We start from the raw sequence: 16995 nt of genomic DNA on the forward strand, positions 1-16995 counted from the left end.
AAAAAATTTATAAAATATATAAAAGCTCATTTTGCTCGTTTGCTTTATAACTTCAAATAAAATAATAAAATAACAAACCAAGATTTAATTTTGATGAATTTTGCAAAAAATAAATTTAAATAACATTTTTTAATATATTAGAATCAAACTAAATGTATAAAACAAAATAAATAGAGCTAATTGTGCGACAACCGATGGTGATGCACACATAAAGAGTTCATAAGGTATGTAACATATTATTTCACTCAATATAAGTATCTTTTATATGTAAGGGACGGATATAATTAACTTTCTATCTTTTGTAGAAACTACAAATCATTTTCTTAAAGTAGTATCTCTGTTATCTCATAGTTGAGTCACTTCTTCTCTATATTATTTATTTTCTTATTTTGCTATTTCTCCACTTTAACTACTCCTACTGTCCCAGATCAACTTGCTCAAGTGATTGATTTCTTTTTGGCCATTGTTTTGCGAAGATGATAATAAATAATTAAAGTAGAGAGAAAATAAAGTGCTAACATATAAAATAATGTAGAAGAAAGTTGTATATACATTATTCTATTAATTATTTTACTTTCTTTTCACTCTAACTATTTATTATTATTTTCCTCAAATACGTGCCGAAAAACAGTCAAAACACTTGAGATGAAACAGATGAAGTATTTATTATGAGTTTTCTAAAATTAAGTGTAAAAACTAGTGACTCATCTACGAGGTTATAAAGGGAGTAGTATAATACTAATGTTTCTTTTGAGAACATAGTACTCATATTATGCTAATTACTAAGGCAAGTATTTATTTGATCCTCTTCATCAAACAAGTCATTACTTGATAGTAATAATTTTTATATTTGTGTGATAAATGAATATTATTTCTTTCATTTTCAAATATCAATATAAATAAATGGACTGTTAGCAACATTTAGTGTGTGATAGGTCACCTCTTTTAATGAGGTGTTAAACAATGCATCAAACTGGGTAAGGCCGCATTAATGAGAACAATTGATTACCCAAATAGCAACCGGCACTTTGATATTTTTATCCAGTTTGCTTATTTACTTAGCAAGTCATTATCTTTTTTTTCCTTTACAATATTGCCAATAATTCTACTAATATAAAATGGCGTATAATTATTTATTGAATAATTAGAATAATTAACATCTCAAAGTTTGAATTTTTTTCGTAACTGTACTATGATGTCTGGAATTTTAAAAAAATGATGCACATGATAATTTCCATCAATTTAACTCTTTCTCTCACGAATGTGCTACTACATCGTCTTTTAAAACAAGAACTTTTGAAATTATACATGTTTTAATGCATTATTGGCAAAGTAAAAAAAATATAAAAAAATGATCGCAAGTAAATAGAGAATGGGATTCACCTCATTAAAGAGGAAATTTTTTCCTAAATTAGAAAGTTTCAATATTTTTAGACACGAACTAAAATGAAAATGATTTTTATATATAAAGTAATGGGAGAGTAAACACATTCTCACAGGCACACTGTGTCAATGATAAAACAACATACTCTACAATTGATAGGAGATTAAGAGTAGGACATGCCAATGCTTCTTCATCATATATTTGAGGATATGGGTTTTTTGCTTAGGAAATCAGTCTTATTTTTATTTTTTCTTTCAACTTAGTGATGGATCCAAAAATCTTGATTTGAGGATCGAACATATAAAAAATTAATAATAAATAAAATATAAAAATAATAGTAATTATTAAAAATCACGAATTTTGGCCTACGATTATCTATCTTGAAACGACGTGAAATTCTTTTATTAGAAATAACAACAAAATATTTCCCTCTCGCTTAGTTAAATATTTTTGATACCGAACTAATTGTATTAATTAACTTTTTAATTCAATATTAGCAATCGATTGTGAATTTAAGAACTCAGAATATCAATTCATAATTAATTGTATTAAAAAATCGAAGATATGATAATTTTTATATTATAGATTAATATAAAACATAAAAATGTAAAGCTTATGTAATCAAATTTTACAAATGAAATTAAATGCACCATTTATATGGATAAATAAAGAATACAAAAAGACAAAATTAAAGAAATTCAATTTTCATAGTTTAATACCCCACCTGAAAATTATTCCTAAATGGATACCACAGCCAACACAAAACTGGAAGAACAAACACATTACTGCTCTCTCCGTTTCCTAAAATAAAAACTTTTGAAACAATACACATTTTAATATAAAATTATTAAAATAATAGAGAGATAAAAAAAAAATATTTTAATAAAAAATGGGTCACATCTGATATAGAGAATTAAGTTTTCTAAATTGGATAGCTTCCAATTTTAAAAAATGGGCCAAAATATAAAGAATTCTTTAGAAAATGGAGTGAATATGAAATTAGGGATGAAATTTGAAAAAAAAACAGGAATAAATAAAAGACAAATGGGCCATGGGCCATTTAAAAAGCCCAGAAACCTTTTATTATGGGCCATTTAAAATTGGACTCATATTATCTGTGGAAACGTTAAATTTTTGATTAAAATAATGGATAAAATATAATTCAATATTCGCGGAGGAGTAAGTAAGGTAAGCAACGAAAAATAAAATACGAACCCGTATTTTGGCAAGGAGCATTTGTCCAATACAAAGATTCCTCGTCAATACAACGAACTACTACTACAATTGTTTATTTCCTTGAGCTGAATAAACTAAAACCCATATTGGAATCAACCATATCCATTATTGAAAGATCCCATTTTTATACAGCCAATCAAATATGCTAGTATTATGCATGCCCCATTTCCCCATGAATACATGCTACTATAATTTATTGATAATGCGACCATACTTTTGTTTAATAATTGCAGTAATGTGTTGCGTGATTCCATTTCCATTTCCACCTGGTTAAGTATGACACAAGCAAGCAGGAATTAGCTACTTGTCTTATGTTGGGAAAGTTATAGTGATCATTATCAGCATTTGTTTATTACTAGGATGAATTGGAGACTGAGTCAGTTTAGACTTGTTCCCTTACGTTGTCTTGGTTAGGCATTGTGGTCAACCGAAGGATAAATTGTTTATATGCTCTTTCCTGTTCATAAACATTACTTTGTTTTCTTCACCGCTCCCAACTCTGTAAAATGGTTTGTAGATTCTCGCTTTGCTTGCTGCTTCTTTCTTCTCAGACTCTTCTTGCATTTGCACTCACAGACAGTGGTGATGGTATGCTGTTATTTTTGCTTTCCTCTAACATTTAATATGGAGTGTTTGTTTTGAATTTTTACCAATTTTATGTGATCTTGATTAGTTGAGGCTGAACTGAACTGGCCATGCATGAGTTTGTTATTATGCTTCCAAGAATTTGTCTAGTTGATTAGAGACTGCAGTTTTTTTCAACATGTAGTAATTTAGTGTTGAGAATTTTGAAGGGAAGAAAAGGCAAGAATCTGGGAACTTCCTTTCTGCATTTATCAGGACCAGTTCTCTGTAATAGAATATGCAAGTCAATTTGAATTGGTAGATGAAATTAGGTATATTCGGGCATAGAGTATATGGGGCTGAATAAATAACCCTTGTAAGAATAAATGATTATCAGAATAATGTAGATACGGACGTAGAGATAATCATCTAAACACCAAGGTACATAGCGGTAGTGGAAGTACTTGAGACAGTTTCGTAGATTTATGCCTTCTCTTGAGGTGAACTATAATCCATCGGCTTGAATGAAAGAAGAAGGATTCTGAGGGAAAATGAGCATGTTAGACAGATGTTTTAGCTCTGTAGATGATGTTCCTGTTGTGTGAGTGATCCTTTATAGGGATTGCACCAATTTTTCTCTCTCGCTCACTCACTCGTTTAATGGAAAGAGTTCAATGTGTATATATTCAATATTGAGATACATTTTTAATCCATATTCAGAGGTACAACACGCTTAAAATGTAGTTTTCTCAAAATAATCACATATTTTGCCATTTCATCTCTGTTGCAGTTGCTGCTCTAAACGCGATCAAAGCTAGCTGGAAAAACCTTCCCCCAAACTGGAAGGGTGCAGATCCTTGTGGCAACAATTGGGATGGTATTAACTGCACGAATACACGTGTGACCTCCATGTTAGTCTCCATTTAAATGTTACTCCTATATGATTCTGCTCAAACTTCTCTTAACTATTCTCTACCCTTCTTGGTTTGATGTGATTACTTCAATTGCAGAATGTTGGCAGGACAGCTTTTGGAAGGTAGCACCTTCAGTGACATATCATCATTGACTGCATTAGTCGAATTGTATGCTCCTATTTTCTTCATTCCTCAGCTTCTATCAGTTTAAATTGCATATCCCTAATGAGTAACTATCCAGAATCCAAACATTCTGATATATATCACATCTCATGGATTCAGGGATCTCTCAAATAACATTGGTCTCAAGGCGATTCTTCCGCCTTCTATACAGAACTTGAAGAATCTTACCACTTTGTAAGGAAGATGTTGCGACTTTCTTCTTGTGGCCCCACATGATCATGTGCATCAAACCAACATTGAATTTTCTATTTCTTGTTGTATGTAGGATATTGATTGGTTGCAGCTTCTTCGGTCCCATTCCAGATTCAATAGGCTCCCTCCCACGCCTCGTATATCTGTAAGGACCTTCATTCAATCATATACTCATTTCGTTAATTTTGTGTCTTCAACTTACTGGATTTCGTTAATTTTTGTCTTGACAGATCCTTGAACTCTAACAGCTTCACTGGTACGATTCCGGCTTCCATTGGCAACCTATCGAATCTGTCGTGGCTGGATCTCGGTATGAACAAGCTTAACGGCACCATTCCCGTCTCTAGTGATACTGCACCTGCTGGTTTGGATAAGCTACTTGTTGCTAAGCACTTGTAAAGTTTCTGTATTACTACTACCTTCATACTATCTCATTGTTTCAGTGTTCTTTTTTTTTTCTTTTGCATTTATCAACGTTCCTGTTTATAACCTGCAGCCATTTATCGAATAATCAGCTGTTCGGAGAAATCCCTGAAAAGTTGTTCAGACCAGATATGACCTTCATACATGCGTGAGTTTGCACCCTTCATATGAACAACTCTCATACCAATCTATATGACAAGAAAAGTTTGTTATTTTGATTGATCACTCATTAGTATAAATTTATTTGGTTAAGGATATTTGACAACAACAAATTCACCGGGACTATACCCTCGTCTATTGGAACTGTTCAGTCATTGGAGGTCATGTAAGAATATCTACACTAAATCAGTTTTATTCACTACTTGGTTTGTCCCAAGCTTGTGCTGAATGTCTTCTGTTTCATGCAGACGGTTCGACTGGAATTCTCTCGAAGGACCTCTCCCTCCGAGTATCAGTAACCTTACAAAACTACAGGAGCTGTAAGCGCACGAAACTATAAACTAATTTAGCCCAAAGTGACTGCCTCAATATAACAACTTCAAGCTACATAGATTCCTCGCGTGACTTGTTTCCTTTCCAGGTACTTGTCTAATAATAATTTCAACGGAAACATCCCTGACCTCACAGGCTTGGACCTCCTATTCTATGTGTAAGCTGTTCCCATCTCTAACTAACTTCATCTTATCAGATATCATTTTGTTTCTTCTTTTTGGCTTCACATGGATAAATCTGGATTTTTGATGTACAAATTTCAGGGACATGAGCAATAATAGCTTTAATGCATCACAAGTACCCGAATGGTTCTCGAGTCTCCAGTCTTTGACAACATTGTATTTCCCTCTCTCTCTCACATGACAGCATCCATAAACTGCATGTTCTGTCTGTTAACCGATAAATAATTTCAGGAGGATGGAGAATACAAAGCTTCAAGGACCAATTCCGGTTGACATGTTCAGCCTTCCTCAGTTGGAGACTGTGTAAGTTCATCAAAATTTGAATGATTTAAGATATAGTTGGCCAACTTCTGTCCATTTCATGAAAACATGAATAAGTTTCTCAGCTCTAAGTTACATTGCTCAGGAAGCTTGGCAACAATAATTTGACCGGAAGCTTAAATATCGGAAATAGCTACAGCAGCAACTTGACAGTTGATTTACAGAACAACTCAGTCACCGAATTCCAGCAACAAGCAAATTACACATTGGATATAACGTAAGCCTAGTTCTCAAAACACCATGAGGCTCAATATTCATAAAAGTATTTGCTAAAGTGACTTATATTACAACTTCATTTAACTGAACTTCACATTCTTGTCACTGGAAGACTTGCTGACAACCCAATTTGCAATGGAAATGGAGCAACGAAGGCATTTTGTTCAGTTCCGAAGGTTGACAATAGTCCGTTACCACCAAGTCAATGTGGAGCAGTTTCCTGTGGTAGAGATGAAGTATTGAGTCCAAATTGTCAATGCTCACATCCCTACACTGGAATCTTGCACTTCTTTTCCTTTTCCTTCTCCGACTTACAAAATTTTACATACTACAACATTCTTCATGGGACTCTGATGACTCAGTTTCGCTCCCGTGGGATTCCAGTTGATTCCCTCAACCTCACCAATCCAACTATAAACATGTATTCTTACCTAGAGATCACATTGCATGTGTTTCCTTCGGGCAAAGATGTGTTTGATCGAACCTCAGTTTCTGCGATAGGTTTTGTACTCAACCGCCAACCATTCCCCGTTGATTATTTCGGGCCATTCTTCTTCATTGATGAACAATACTGTTGTCTCCCTGGTAACATCCTTAAGAAAATCTTGTAACTTGCCCTTTAACTTTATTAAGCATTTCAACTTATTTATTTTTATGTTCAGGACCGAAAAAGTCATCAAACGTTGGTATCATCGTGGGGGTAGCAATTGGTTGTTCATTTCTGGTGCTGTTGATTTTCTTGGCTGGAATGTATGCTTTACGTCAGAAGAGAAGGGCAAAAGAAGCTACCGATAAGAGCAATCCGTTTGGTAAGACACAGTGTTGAGTTAGAGAACGATACTTATGTGAGTAAACATAGCTATATTTGACAGTTGTTCGTGTAAAACGAGTGCAGCTTCTTGGGACCCTGAGAAAGAGAGTGGTGCAGTTCCACAACTTCAAGGAGCAAAGTGGTTCTCCTTCGAAGATCTAAGAAAATGCACTGACAACTTCTCCGAATCCAACTGTGTTGGCTCTGGAGGATATGGAAAGGTTAGTTATAATTATCGAAATTGCTTTTCTGGTTTTGCTTATTTGCGTGTAGACGTGATGCTAGACTACACGGTGACAGGTGTACAAGGGAAGCGTTGGTTCCGAGCAAGTAGTAGCTATAAAGCGAGCTCAGCAGGGATCAATGCAGGGGGCAGCTGAGTTCAAAACTGAGATTGAGTTGATGTCGAGGATTCATCACAAGAACGTGGTCGGCCTCGTTGGATTCTGCTATGAGCAAGGAGAGCAGATGTTGGTTTATGAGTTTATATCTAACGGCACCCTTAGAGACTGTATCACGGGTATATATATATACTATCACAACTTCACCATACTAATTTATGATAAATTGTGGAGTTGAGGCATAAACTCTGTGCAGGGAAGTCGGGATTTCGGTTGGACTGGAGCAAGAGACTGAGAATAGCCCTTGATGCTGCACGAGGCCTGTCGTATCTGCACGAACTTGCTAATCCTCCAATCATACACAGGGACGTGAAATCGACTAATATCTTGCTGGACGAAAATTTAAACGCGAAGGTTGCTGATTTCGGGCTATCTAAACTCTTGGGCGACACTGGAAAGGGCTATGTCACTACACAAGTCAAAGGCACATTGGTAAGTAAATACAGTTGGCACAGTTTTGGACTGATAGAATAAACGTCTCACAAACTTTGTGTTTCGTTTTCAACAGGGCTACATGGATCCTGAGTATTACATGACCCAACAGCTAACTGACAAGAGCGATGTATACAGCTTTGGAGTAGTACTGCTGGAGCTGGTGACAGCGAGAGCCCCCATACAGAGCGGGAAGCACATCGTGAGACTGGTTCACGAGGCTATGGGGGACTCGAAAGATCCTCAGAGTCTTGATGGGGTGATTGATCCAACGTTGGGGTCAGCATCGAAACTGAGTGGGATTTGGAGGTTCGTTGAGCTGGCAATGAGCTGCGTGAGTGAGGCGGCTGCTGAGAGGCCGTCGATGGGGGAAGTGGTGAGAGAGATCGAGAACATTATGGAGAAGGCAGGGCCACCAAACAAACAAATGCATCATCACACATTTGTGGAAACAACGGATGACGAGAGTCCTCTCCGTTCTTATGGCGGTGCTGAGACTGAGAGTGAGGGGTTCGATGTCAGCTATGGCTCGTTCCCTTTCAACGTGCGCCGTCAATAACCGTTGCCCAAAATTTGGACACCCTTTTTCCCTCCAAATTTTTACCATATAGATATGTTTTCATGGTGGTGGTGCTAGACTAGCTTACTTCTTTTGATGATTATTTACACTTAATGACACTGGAAAGAACAGATTTTTGGAATGCATGTGTTTGTATAGTATGAATTTTTGAAAGAACAGGTTGTTACTTGTTACTATGAATTTTTGTTTGCACTTGCAGTAAAATTTATTCGACCCGAGTTTTAATTGTTTTATGGACTTTTTACTCATCATTCATTCGACCCCTAGATTTTAATTTTCCATATTGGTTTTGATTTTTTATTTGAAAAAAAAATCAGAAAAATTCAAAGTTCATGCATTTATATTCAAAAATAAAGTTATTGGGAAAAAAAATGAGAAAATACTGAAAGTTCATGTATTTAGAGGCAAATAACCCATTTGCAAAATATCTTTTGCGGTGTTTCAGCAAAATGGAGCACGAGTGTACAAAATTACCCTTTATGCATTTGGAGCATTTTTGTCTGAAAAATGGTGAAAAAGTGTAAAAGCACGTAAAACTAGCAACAATTATAATCTGGAGAATGCAAAAAATATTTTGCTAAGTATTGGTTCCACAAATGTTTATCAATGAAAGTATAGAACCTTGAAATATAGTACTCCCTCCGTTCCATAGTAATGGAGGCAAAACTTTTCGGCACGGAGATTAAGAAAAATTGTGTTAGGTGAGTTAAGTAAAGAGAGAATAAAGTGAAAAATGAAAAAGGTAGATAAATGAAGATAGAAAAAAGTAAGAGAGAATAAAGTAGGTGTAGAAAAATGTGTTGACTTTACTAAAAAGGGAAATGACTCTATTACTATGGAACAGACGGAAATAGAAAAACGCCCCTATTACTATGAAACGGAGGGAGTACTACCTACTGTACCATAGTTCAGTCAGTTTTTTTAAGCCATGACGGAAGTGGGTAATCGAGGCGACCACATCCCATTTCAAGCCATAACAATGTTTCCTTTCCCTTTTTTCTCGAATTGGAAGATTGAAATATGCATGAAATATTTAAAAAGTTTTGTAGCACTGTAGCATATTGAATTGGTATTTAATTAAATATAGGTGTAATATTGTCATAAATTTGGATGGTACTATATTTAAAAGTTTGGGTTTATGAAAAGTCGCAGTTGGTTATAATCAAGTTGAGAAATGGATGAGCGTGGAATAGGGGTGTGTCGATCAGACGCACATGATTTAAATAATTTAACTTATGGGGTGCAATTTGACTAATCAAGTCATTTTAATTAATCGGGGCCGCCAATCCACTCAAAATCTTAAGAATCTTTTTCTTTTTTATCTATGTAATTATCTGGTGCATATGAATACAAAGACAATGAAAATTCAAAAATGAAACATACCAAGAGTTAGACACTACGACGTGACATTAATGCTAATAAAATAAAATCAAGTTAATGTTCACAGCTCATTTTCAACAACCACTATATTTATATACAAAATAAAAGTTGATTGAATACAACTTTTCTTACCAAGTCTCAATGCGTGTGGCTTTTGTTTCATATTGTTCAAAGGACCCAACTTGCCCAATTAAGCTACCCAAACAAGTTTATTATTAGTAATTTATGATAATCGGAGTCAGAATTTTGAACGAGATGATCCAATATATTTTTTTTATCTAATCAAAATCATGTTAATTTTAATATAAATCTGATAAAGTCAGACGAATAAATCAATTAGATAAAAACATTCACACATTAAGTAGAGTACCAAAACAAACCACTAAATCTTAAACTAATTTCAAAATAAAAAAGGTAGAATGGTTTCAAATAAAGTATTTTATAAGTAAAAAATAATACGATACGAATAAAACTAAAGTGCTTTATAAAATTTCTAAGTTAAAATGCTCCTACTATTTTATTATAATTATAAAAATTGTATATTTACAAATTTTGACATAGGTAAAATATCCCCACTTATTTGAAATTCTAAAGATATTTTTATTACTCAGCTCAAATGTATCTACAATCTCCATAATTGAATAAGACTTATGTAAGTAGACATAGTTATATTATTGTATGATGATGTGAACAAATAAAATAAGATTAACAGACAGTTTCCTGAAAAATATAAGTTGATAGGAACCTAAACTCTTTGAAGAACAAGTCCATGTTGTGAAAAATGTCAACTTGTGAAAGTTTCTCTTTGCACATTCCTTTCAAGCATCCAAACCAAAGTTTATAGTTGGTGGTCTACATTACTCTTTGTTGTGTAATAATCTGGAACGATGGCCGGGAAATTTCATCTCTCTATCTTATTACTGCTTGCTGCCTTGCTGCTCCAGTTGTTTGATACAACAGCGTTGACAGATAGCGATGATTGTAAGTAGTTTGCAACTTCTATAGGAAAATCTATTTTCAGCATATTTTGTATGTATATTGGCCTCAAATCATTCAAAAGCATGTTTCCTGTGAAGAAACATATGCTACTGTGATCTTCACTTTAGGGGGTCTTGGTAGCTTAGAATATGTTTCTAGAGACTAGAGCTAATACGATATGATCTATCTATCTATCTATCTATCTATCAATCTATCAATCTATCTATCGAAAGAGAGAGACAGATGTTTAAGGATGTAATCTTAGTTTAAGGAGTTCAGTTCCTCATGTTCAAAATATGTTAGTACTACAACGAAGTACGTATCTTTGCAGAGAGCGAGAAAGAGAGATCGGTTTTTTTCATTTTTTACAATGTTATATTGGTATTTCAAGAAAGGGAGCTGTACTTATATTGGATCTTAAGATAAAATTTTCAACAGTGAGTTAAAAGAAGTGGATTTGATCTTTTTTATGCAGTTGCTGGGCTGCAGGCTCTGAAAAGCATCTGGAAAAACACACCACCAAATTGGGAAGGGTCTGATCCTTGTGGATTGGGTTGGGAAGGAATCAGCTGCGCTAACAATCGTGTCATCTCTATGTAAGTTTTCCTTTCGTGCGTTGAAAGCATAGGTAGTTATATGTTCTAACACCTTCATCTGCAAATTTCAGTACATTAGCCAACATCAACTTAAGTGGCCAATTATCATCAGACATTGTGAAAATATCAGAGCTGCAGACACTGTATGTGTTTCATCTCCAATTTTCCATAACTTCTATTTCCTCATGTGTGTTAGTATGTTACATTGTTGATATCAATATGGATATGTTGGTTCGTATAGGGATTTGTCGTACAACAAAGGCATGACCGGACCACTTCCTCAAGCAATAGGAGATATGAAGAAGTTGTCGAGCTTGTAAGAATACATCACAACATTTTATGACATGTAAATTTTATAAGGAAGACTCGTTCTTAAGAAACTATGACTACATGAATCGCAGGATACTCGTAGGCTGTGGATTTTCTGGTCCAATTCCATCCTCGATAGGCTCTCTGCAGCAGCTGGTATACCTGTAAGAACAGACTATCTTAAATATATTTTCTTCTTCTTTTAGCACTGCCCATCTTATGCTTTTTCCATTGAAACGAAGGTCACTTAACTCAAACGGTTTCATTGGAGGGATACCTCCTACAATTGGCAAGCTATCACATCTCTATTGGCTGGACTTAGCTGATAATAAACTTACTGGAACGATCCCCGTTTCTGATGGAACTTCACCCGGTCTTGACATGCTTCTCAACACAAAGCACTTGTAAGTTCTCTGCTATGTATACATTTGTAAATTCCTATGTTCAACGTACTGAATATGCATATGCCAATCTTATGCAGCCATTTCGGAAAGAATCAGTTGTCCGGTGAGATACCCTCTGGGCTCTTCAACTCCAATATGACCCTTATACATTTGTAAGTACATCACAATGTCACAAAAATGAAGCATTGTTTGTGGTAATTGTACATATAATGAAAGCATTGTATTGCTTTGTCGGTTTGTCCTGATAATGTTTATTCGCGCAGGCTTCTTGAGAACAATCTGCTTACCGGAGAAATCCCCTCCACGCTGGGCCTTGTGAAGGCTCTGGAGGTTGTGTAAGTGACATAAACATAACCTTTTTTTTCTTCATTATTTTGAGGTTCCCTTGCTTAGAGAGATCCTTTGCTTGCACAGGCGGCTCGACAGAAATTCTTTAAGTGGGTCGGTTCCTGAAAACCTCAAAAATCTCACACGTGTGCAGGAGCTGTAAGTAGATAAAAAAACAGTTAGCTTTCGACTTCATATTCGTTCCCGTCTCTAAAGGTGAAAACCAATTCCACATTTTCAGGTTCTTGGCAAATAATAAGCTGACTGGTGTTTTGCCAAACTTAACTGGCATGGATTTACTCAACTATGTGTAAGTCACATATATTTAGTAGTAACAGACAATGATGTATTGTAGTAGTATAGTACTAATGGAGAAGTCTTGAATTCATTGCAGTGACCTAAGCAATAACTCGTTCGATGCAACTGATGTGCCTCCGTGGTTTTCATCTCTGCAATCTTTAACTTCACTGTATGTTTTTTCCTGACTAAGTTCGTGATTGGTTTTTCTCTACATTATCTTATACATCGTTGAAATGCGCAGGATAATGGAGAAGACACAACTTCAAGGACCACTTCCACCCTCCATGTTTAGCCTCCCCCAGCTGCAGACTGTGTAAGTAACCTTTTCAGTCAGTATGCTTGATAATCATTTCAAACCATCATCATCATAATCATAGATACCTCCGTTTCCCAATTCAGCGCATTTAAGAACAACCGGATCAATGGCACCTTGAGCTTTGGTTCCAACCCCAGCAGCCAACTGCACCAGATTGATTTGCAGGACAATCTCATTGATGGCTTCACACAACGAGCCGGCCTTAATATCCAAATCGTGTAACTTTTCCATCACTCTCGAAGAAGCTATCTCCCATATCTTGATGATGATTCTGCTGCTGAGATTTTCCTTCCTATGTTGCAGGCTTGTTGGAAACCCGATTTGTGATGAAGGCGTCACAGAGAGCTACTGCAAGATTCCCGAGCCTTCTCCCCCTACGTATACAACGCCATTAGAGAATTGCAATCCTCAGCCTTGCACTGAAGATAGAGTCTTCAGCCCCAGTTGCACATGTGCATATCCTTACACGGGAACACTCTTCTTCCGCGCTCCTTCCTTCTCCAACTACGGGAACTCAAGCATTTTCGCGTCTCTTCAGCAAAACATGAAGGCCTCATTCAAGTCACATGGCCTCCCTATAGATGCTGTTTCTCTCAGCAATCCAACTAAGAATATGGATAACTACCTACTTCTCAGCCTGCAAGTTTTCCCATCCGGCCAAGACTATTTCAATCGAACAGGGATCTCCGCTATTGGATTTATGCTAAGCAACCAAACCTTCAAACCACCAAAGGAATATGGTCCCTTTTACTTCATTGGCAACAGCTATCCTTATTTTGCAGGTAAAATTTCCAAAATGCAAATATTTCAAGAGATCATCTGTTTTTGCTAATTTGTAGGAGTATTATTCTTATTTCTGCAAAATTTGTTTAGGACTGCAAGCTTCATCGAAGAAGTCAAGCACCGGCATCATCATAGGAGCTGCGGCTGGTGGCAGCGTCCTAGTGCTGTTGTTACTCATGGCGGGAGTTTATGCTTACCGACAGAGGAAAAGAGCTGATACAGCTGACAAAAAGAATGATCCTTTTGGTATGTTTGAGATCCAATATATGATTTTTGTTCTTCTCTATGCTCAGCATTTGTAAGATGTACTTCATATATACGTGCAGCTGCGTGGGATTCAAATGCGAACAGCGGTGGAGTTCCACAGCTGAAAGGAGCAAAGAGCTTTTCATTTGATGAACTTAAGAGAATCACAAATAACTTCTCAGAACTCAATGATGTTGGAAGTGGAGGATATGGAAAGGTGACTACTTTATCTTCTTTTTTCTTAAACATGAGTTTTAAAATCTTTACTTGTAAAGATTTAAATTTTCCATTCTAAAAATGGATTGAAAATCTTGTAATTCATGCTTACTAACATAAGTCTGAATTGTGTCAACTGTTTTGTCAGGTATATAGAGGAACTCTACCAAATGGACAACTCATTGCCATCAAAAGAGCTCAGCAAGGATCAATGCAAGGCGGCCTTGAGTTCAAAACTGAAATCGAGCTTCTGTCAAGGGTTCATCACAAGAACGTTGTGGCTCTAGTAGGTTTTTGTTTCGAGCAGGGTGAACAAATGCTCGTTTACGAGTTCATCGCAAACGGCACATTGAAGGATAGTCTCTCAGGTTTTTCCTTCTTTCTCAACATAGCTAAATCTTGAAATAAATGCACAGTAAAACTGCCTCTTATATTCAGCTTATAGGTTGGTGATCACCTCATGTAAAAAAGGAAAACTATTGAATAATAGTACTATATCTTTACAGGAAAGTCAGGAATCAGATTAGATTGGATGAGGAGACTGAAAATAGCCCTTGGAGCAGCCAGAGGGATCCAATATCTGCATGACTTAGCCAACCCTCCAATCATACACAGAGACATAAAATCAAACAACATCTTATTGGACGAGAGACTAAATGCCAAAGTAGCAGATTTCGGTCTCTCTAAGCCTATGAATGAACCTGAAAGGGGTCATGTCACAACTCAAGTTAAAGGCACAATGGTAGTATACTGCAAGACTTACTCTTATTTTTCATATGAATACTCAAGTTGAAAATCAATGTAAATATTATCCTTCCTTCCTAAACTCAGGGATATCTGGATCCCGAATACTACATGACACAACAACTGACAGAGAAGAGCGATGTGTACAGCTTCGGGGTGCTGCTCTTGGAGCTTCTAACTGCAAGAAGTCCCATTGAGAAGGGGAAGTACATAGTTAGAGAAGTGAAGCAGGCCATGGATACTGGCAAGGAAATGTATAACCTCGAGGGCATTCTTGACCCGATAGTAGCCTCAAGCCCGTCTCCCAGAAGCGTGGAGAGATTTGTGGACGTAGCTCTGAGGTGTGTTCATGAGTCGGGCGAGAGCAGGCCACATATGAGTGAGGTGGTTAAAGAGATAGAGAACATCATGGAAGCTGCAGGGTATAATCCTAATGCTGAATCAGCCTCAACTTCAGCAAGTTATGAAGGACACAGCAAAGGCTCTAACCATCCTTATAGTAATCAAAGCCTCTTTGCTTACAGTGGAAACTATCCCCCTTCAATGCTGGAGCCTAAGTAGGATTACATTATGATCAAAATCCGTTGATTTTCTGTAAATTTGTGTTAAAATACAAGGCTTTCTATTTAGCTTGTCATTTTCTAGCAGCGTTGTTTGTTTGAAAGAATTGTTCAAATTGCTGTACACATTTTTTTTGGTTTGATAACTGATAAGAGATTGCAGTTTTGAAGCAATACAATATTTTATCGTTGAGTTAACTACAAAAATGGTCCATGAACTTTGCCATTTGCACGTATGCGGTCCTTGGACTTTAAAAATATCATTTGCGATCTCTGGACTTTGATGTTTGCATGTTTTTCATTTTTTTAGAGTAAAATGGCCCCAAGGAGGACATTTTTATACTTTTCATTATCAACTCAATTATGTTTGCACACTTTAATTTCTCTCCCCCTCTCTCTCTCTTGCATTTAAAGTAGTTTTATTTTCTAAACTTTCATTAGTACTACTGATGAACTCACTCACAATTTATAATTTTATGATTCTATCAATCTTGATATACTGGAATTAAAGTAGCTATACGAGCACTGAACTATTGCTGTTATATTTATTTGATCCATCCATCATTAAGGTTAACATACAAACAAAGATAAAGTTTGTTTTGGTGATGATTTTATCTATGTACTGTTAAGATACATATATACATCGAAATTCTCGGACCCTTTTCAGATGCAAAACTATGATATTATGTATGGAGAAATTTTTAGAGTGAACTACGTAAAAAATCCCAAACGTTTGTGTCAATGCAGGCTCCTAGGGAAAAAAAAATATCTTCATACAACCTTAACCTTAAACATAATCACATATCGTATATTTGTAGCCATTTTTCGGACCAAAATGCCCAAATGCCCTGAAGGGCATTTTTGGCAATCCCTAAATTCGCTGACATAAGGGTGTCTCCGGTGGCGCCCCTCCCACTAGGACCTCCACTAGCCCTTCCCACAAAAATTGTCTGCCACGTTAGCACTAGCCCTTCCCATTTCACTAGGACTTCTCATTGCACTAGGACTCCCCACTAGGACTTTCCGCAATAAAATTAAAAATTTCACAATTAAAATTAAAATTTACGGAATTAAAATTTCGACACGAGCCGTATTTATAGATTTTTTTTTTTTTTTTAAATAATAATAATTTTCGGTGGGACGTCCTACCCACGCCACAGTGGCGAACGTCAGGTAGGACGTCGATGCGAGGGGCGAGCCCATCCGACGGGCACTCGGGACGGGCGTGGGCGCCCTTCCCGCTCCCTACGGCGGACGTCCGGTCGCTCGTCGGCGACGGGCGAACGGGAAGGGCGACGGTGGAGACACCCTAAGAATTATGTCACATTTCTGTAGCAACTTCTTATGTGATATCCTAATAAGTTTTGGTACTTCATACGTGATTAAAGTTTTGTCAATATTTCTACACAAAAAAACTTCTTATATTCCTCTATTTCTAGTTAGTGGTAACAATATATATACTACTTATATCATGTAGGAAATTCATTTAGAAACAACAAAAAAAT

General features: G+C 36.3%; 2 protein-coding genes across 2 annotated transcripts; both read left to right on the forward strand.

Annotated features, from left to right (window-relative positions):
- The first annotated feature begins 3066 nt into the window (after positions 1-3066).
- Positions 3067-8558, forward strand: LOC125219517 (leucine-rich repeat receptor protein kinase HPCA1-like). Its single transcript, XM_048121514.1, has 19 exons — positions 3067-3208; positions 3975-4095; positions 4195-4266; positions 4381-4455; positions 4547-4618; positions 4704-4868; positions 4970-5044; positions 5150-5221; positions 5304-5375; positions 5477-5545; positions 5652-5726; positions 5802-5873; positions 5977-6108; positions 6220-6692; positions 6770-6916; positions 7003-7139; positions 7219-7438; positions 7516-7751; positions 7828-8558. The coding sequence occupies exons 1-19, from the start codon at positions 3127-3129 to the stop codon at positions 8308-8310; spliced, it is 2850 nt and encodes a 949-aa protein (XP_047977471.1). The 5' UTR covers positions 3067-3126; the 3' UTR covers positions 8311-8558.
- Positions 8559-10465: 1907 nt separating this feature from the next.
- LOC125218572 (leucine-rich repeat receptor protein kinase HPCA1-like) lies at positions 10466-15664 on the forward strand. The gene is made up of 19 exons (XM_048120259.1): positions 10466-10692; positions 11165-11285; positions 11357-11428; positions 11527-11601; positions 11687-11758; positions 11837-11998; positions 12076-12150; positions 12262-12333; positions 12413-12484; positions 12567-12635; positions 12720-12794; positions 12867-12938; positions 13025-13159; positions 13245-13723; positions 13815-13970; positions 14051-14187; positions 14335-14554; positions 14693-14928; positions 15018-15664. Exons 1-19 carry the CDS (start codon positions 10599-10601, stop codon positions 15489-15491), a joined length of 2868 nt encoding a protein of 955 aa, XP_047976216.1. The 5' UTR covers positions 10466-10598; the 3' UTR covers positions 15492-15664.
- Positions 15665-16995: the final 1331 nt, after the last annotated feature.

The sequence above is a fragment of the Salvia hispanica genome, chromosome 4, assembly GCF_023119035.1.
Source record: "Salvia hispanica cultivar TCC Black 2014 chromosome 4, UniMelb_Shisp_WGS_1.0, whole genome shotgun sequence".
NCBI lineage: Eukaryota > Viridiplantae > Streptophyta > Magnoliopsida > Lamiales > Lamiaceae > Salvia > Salvia hispanica.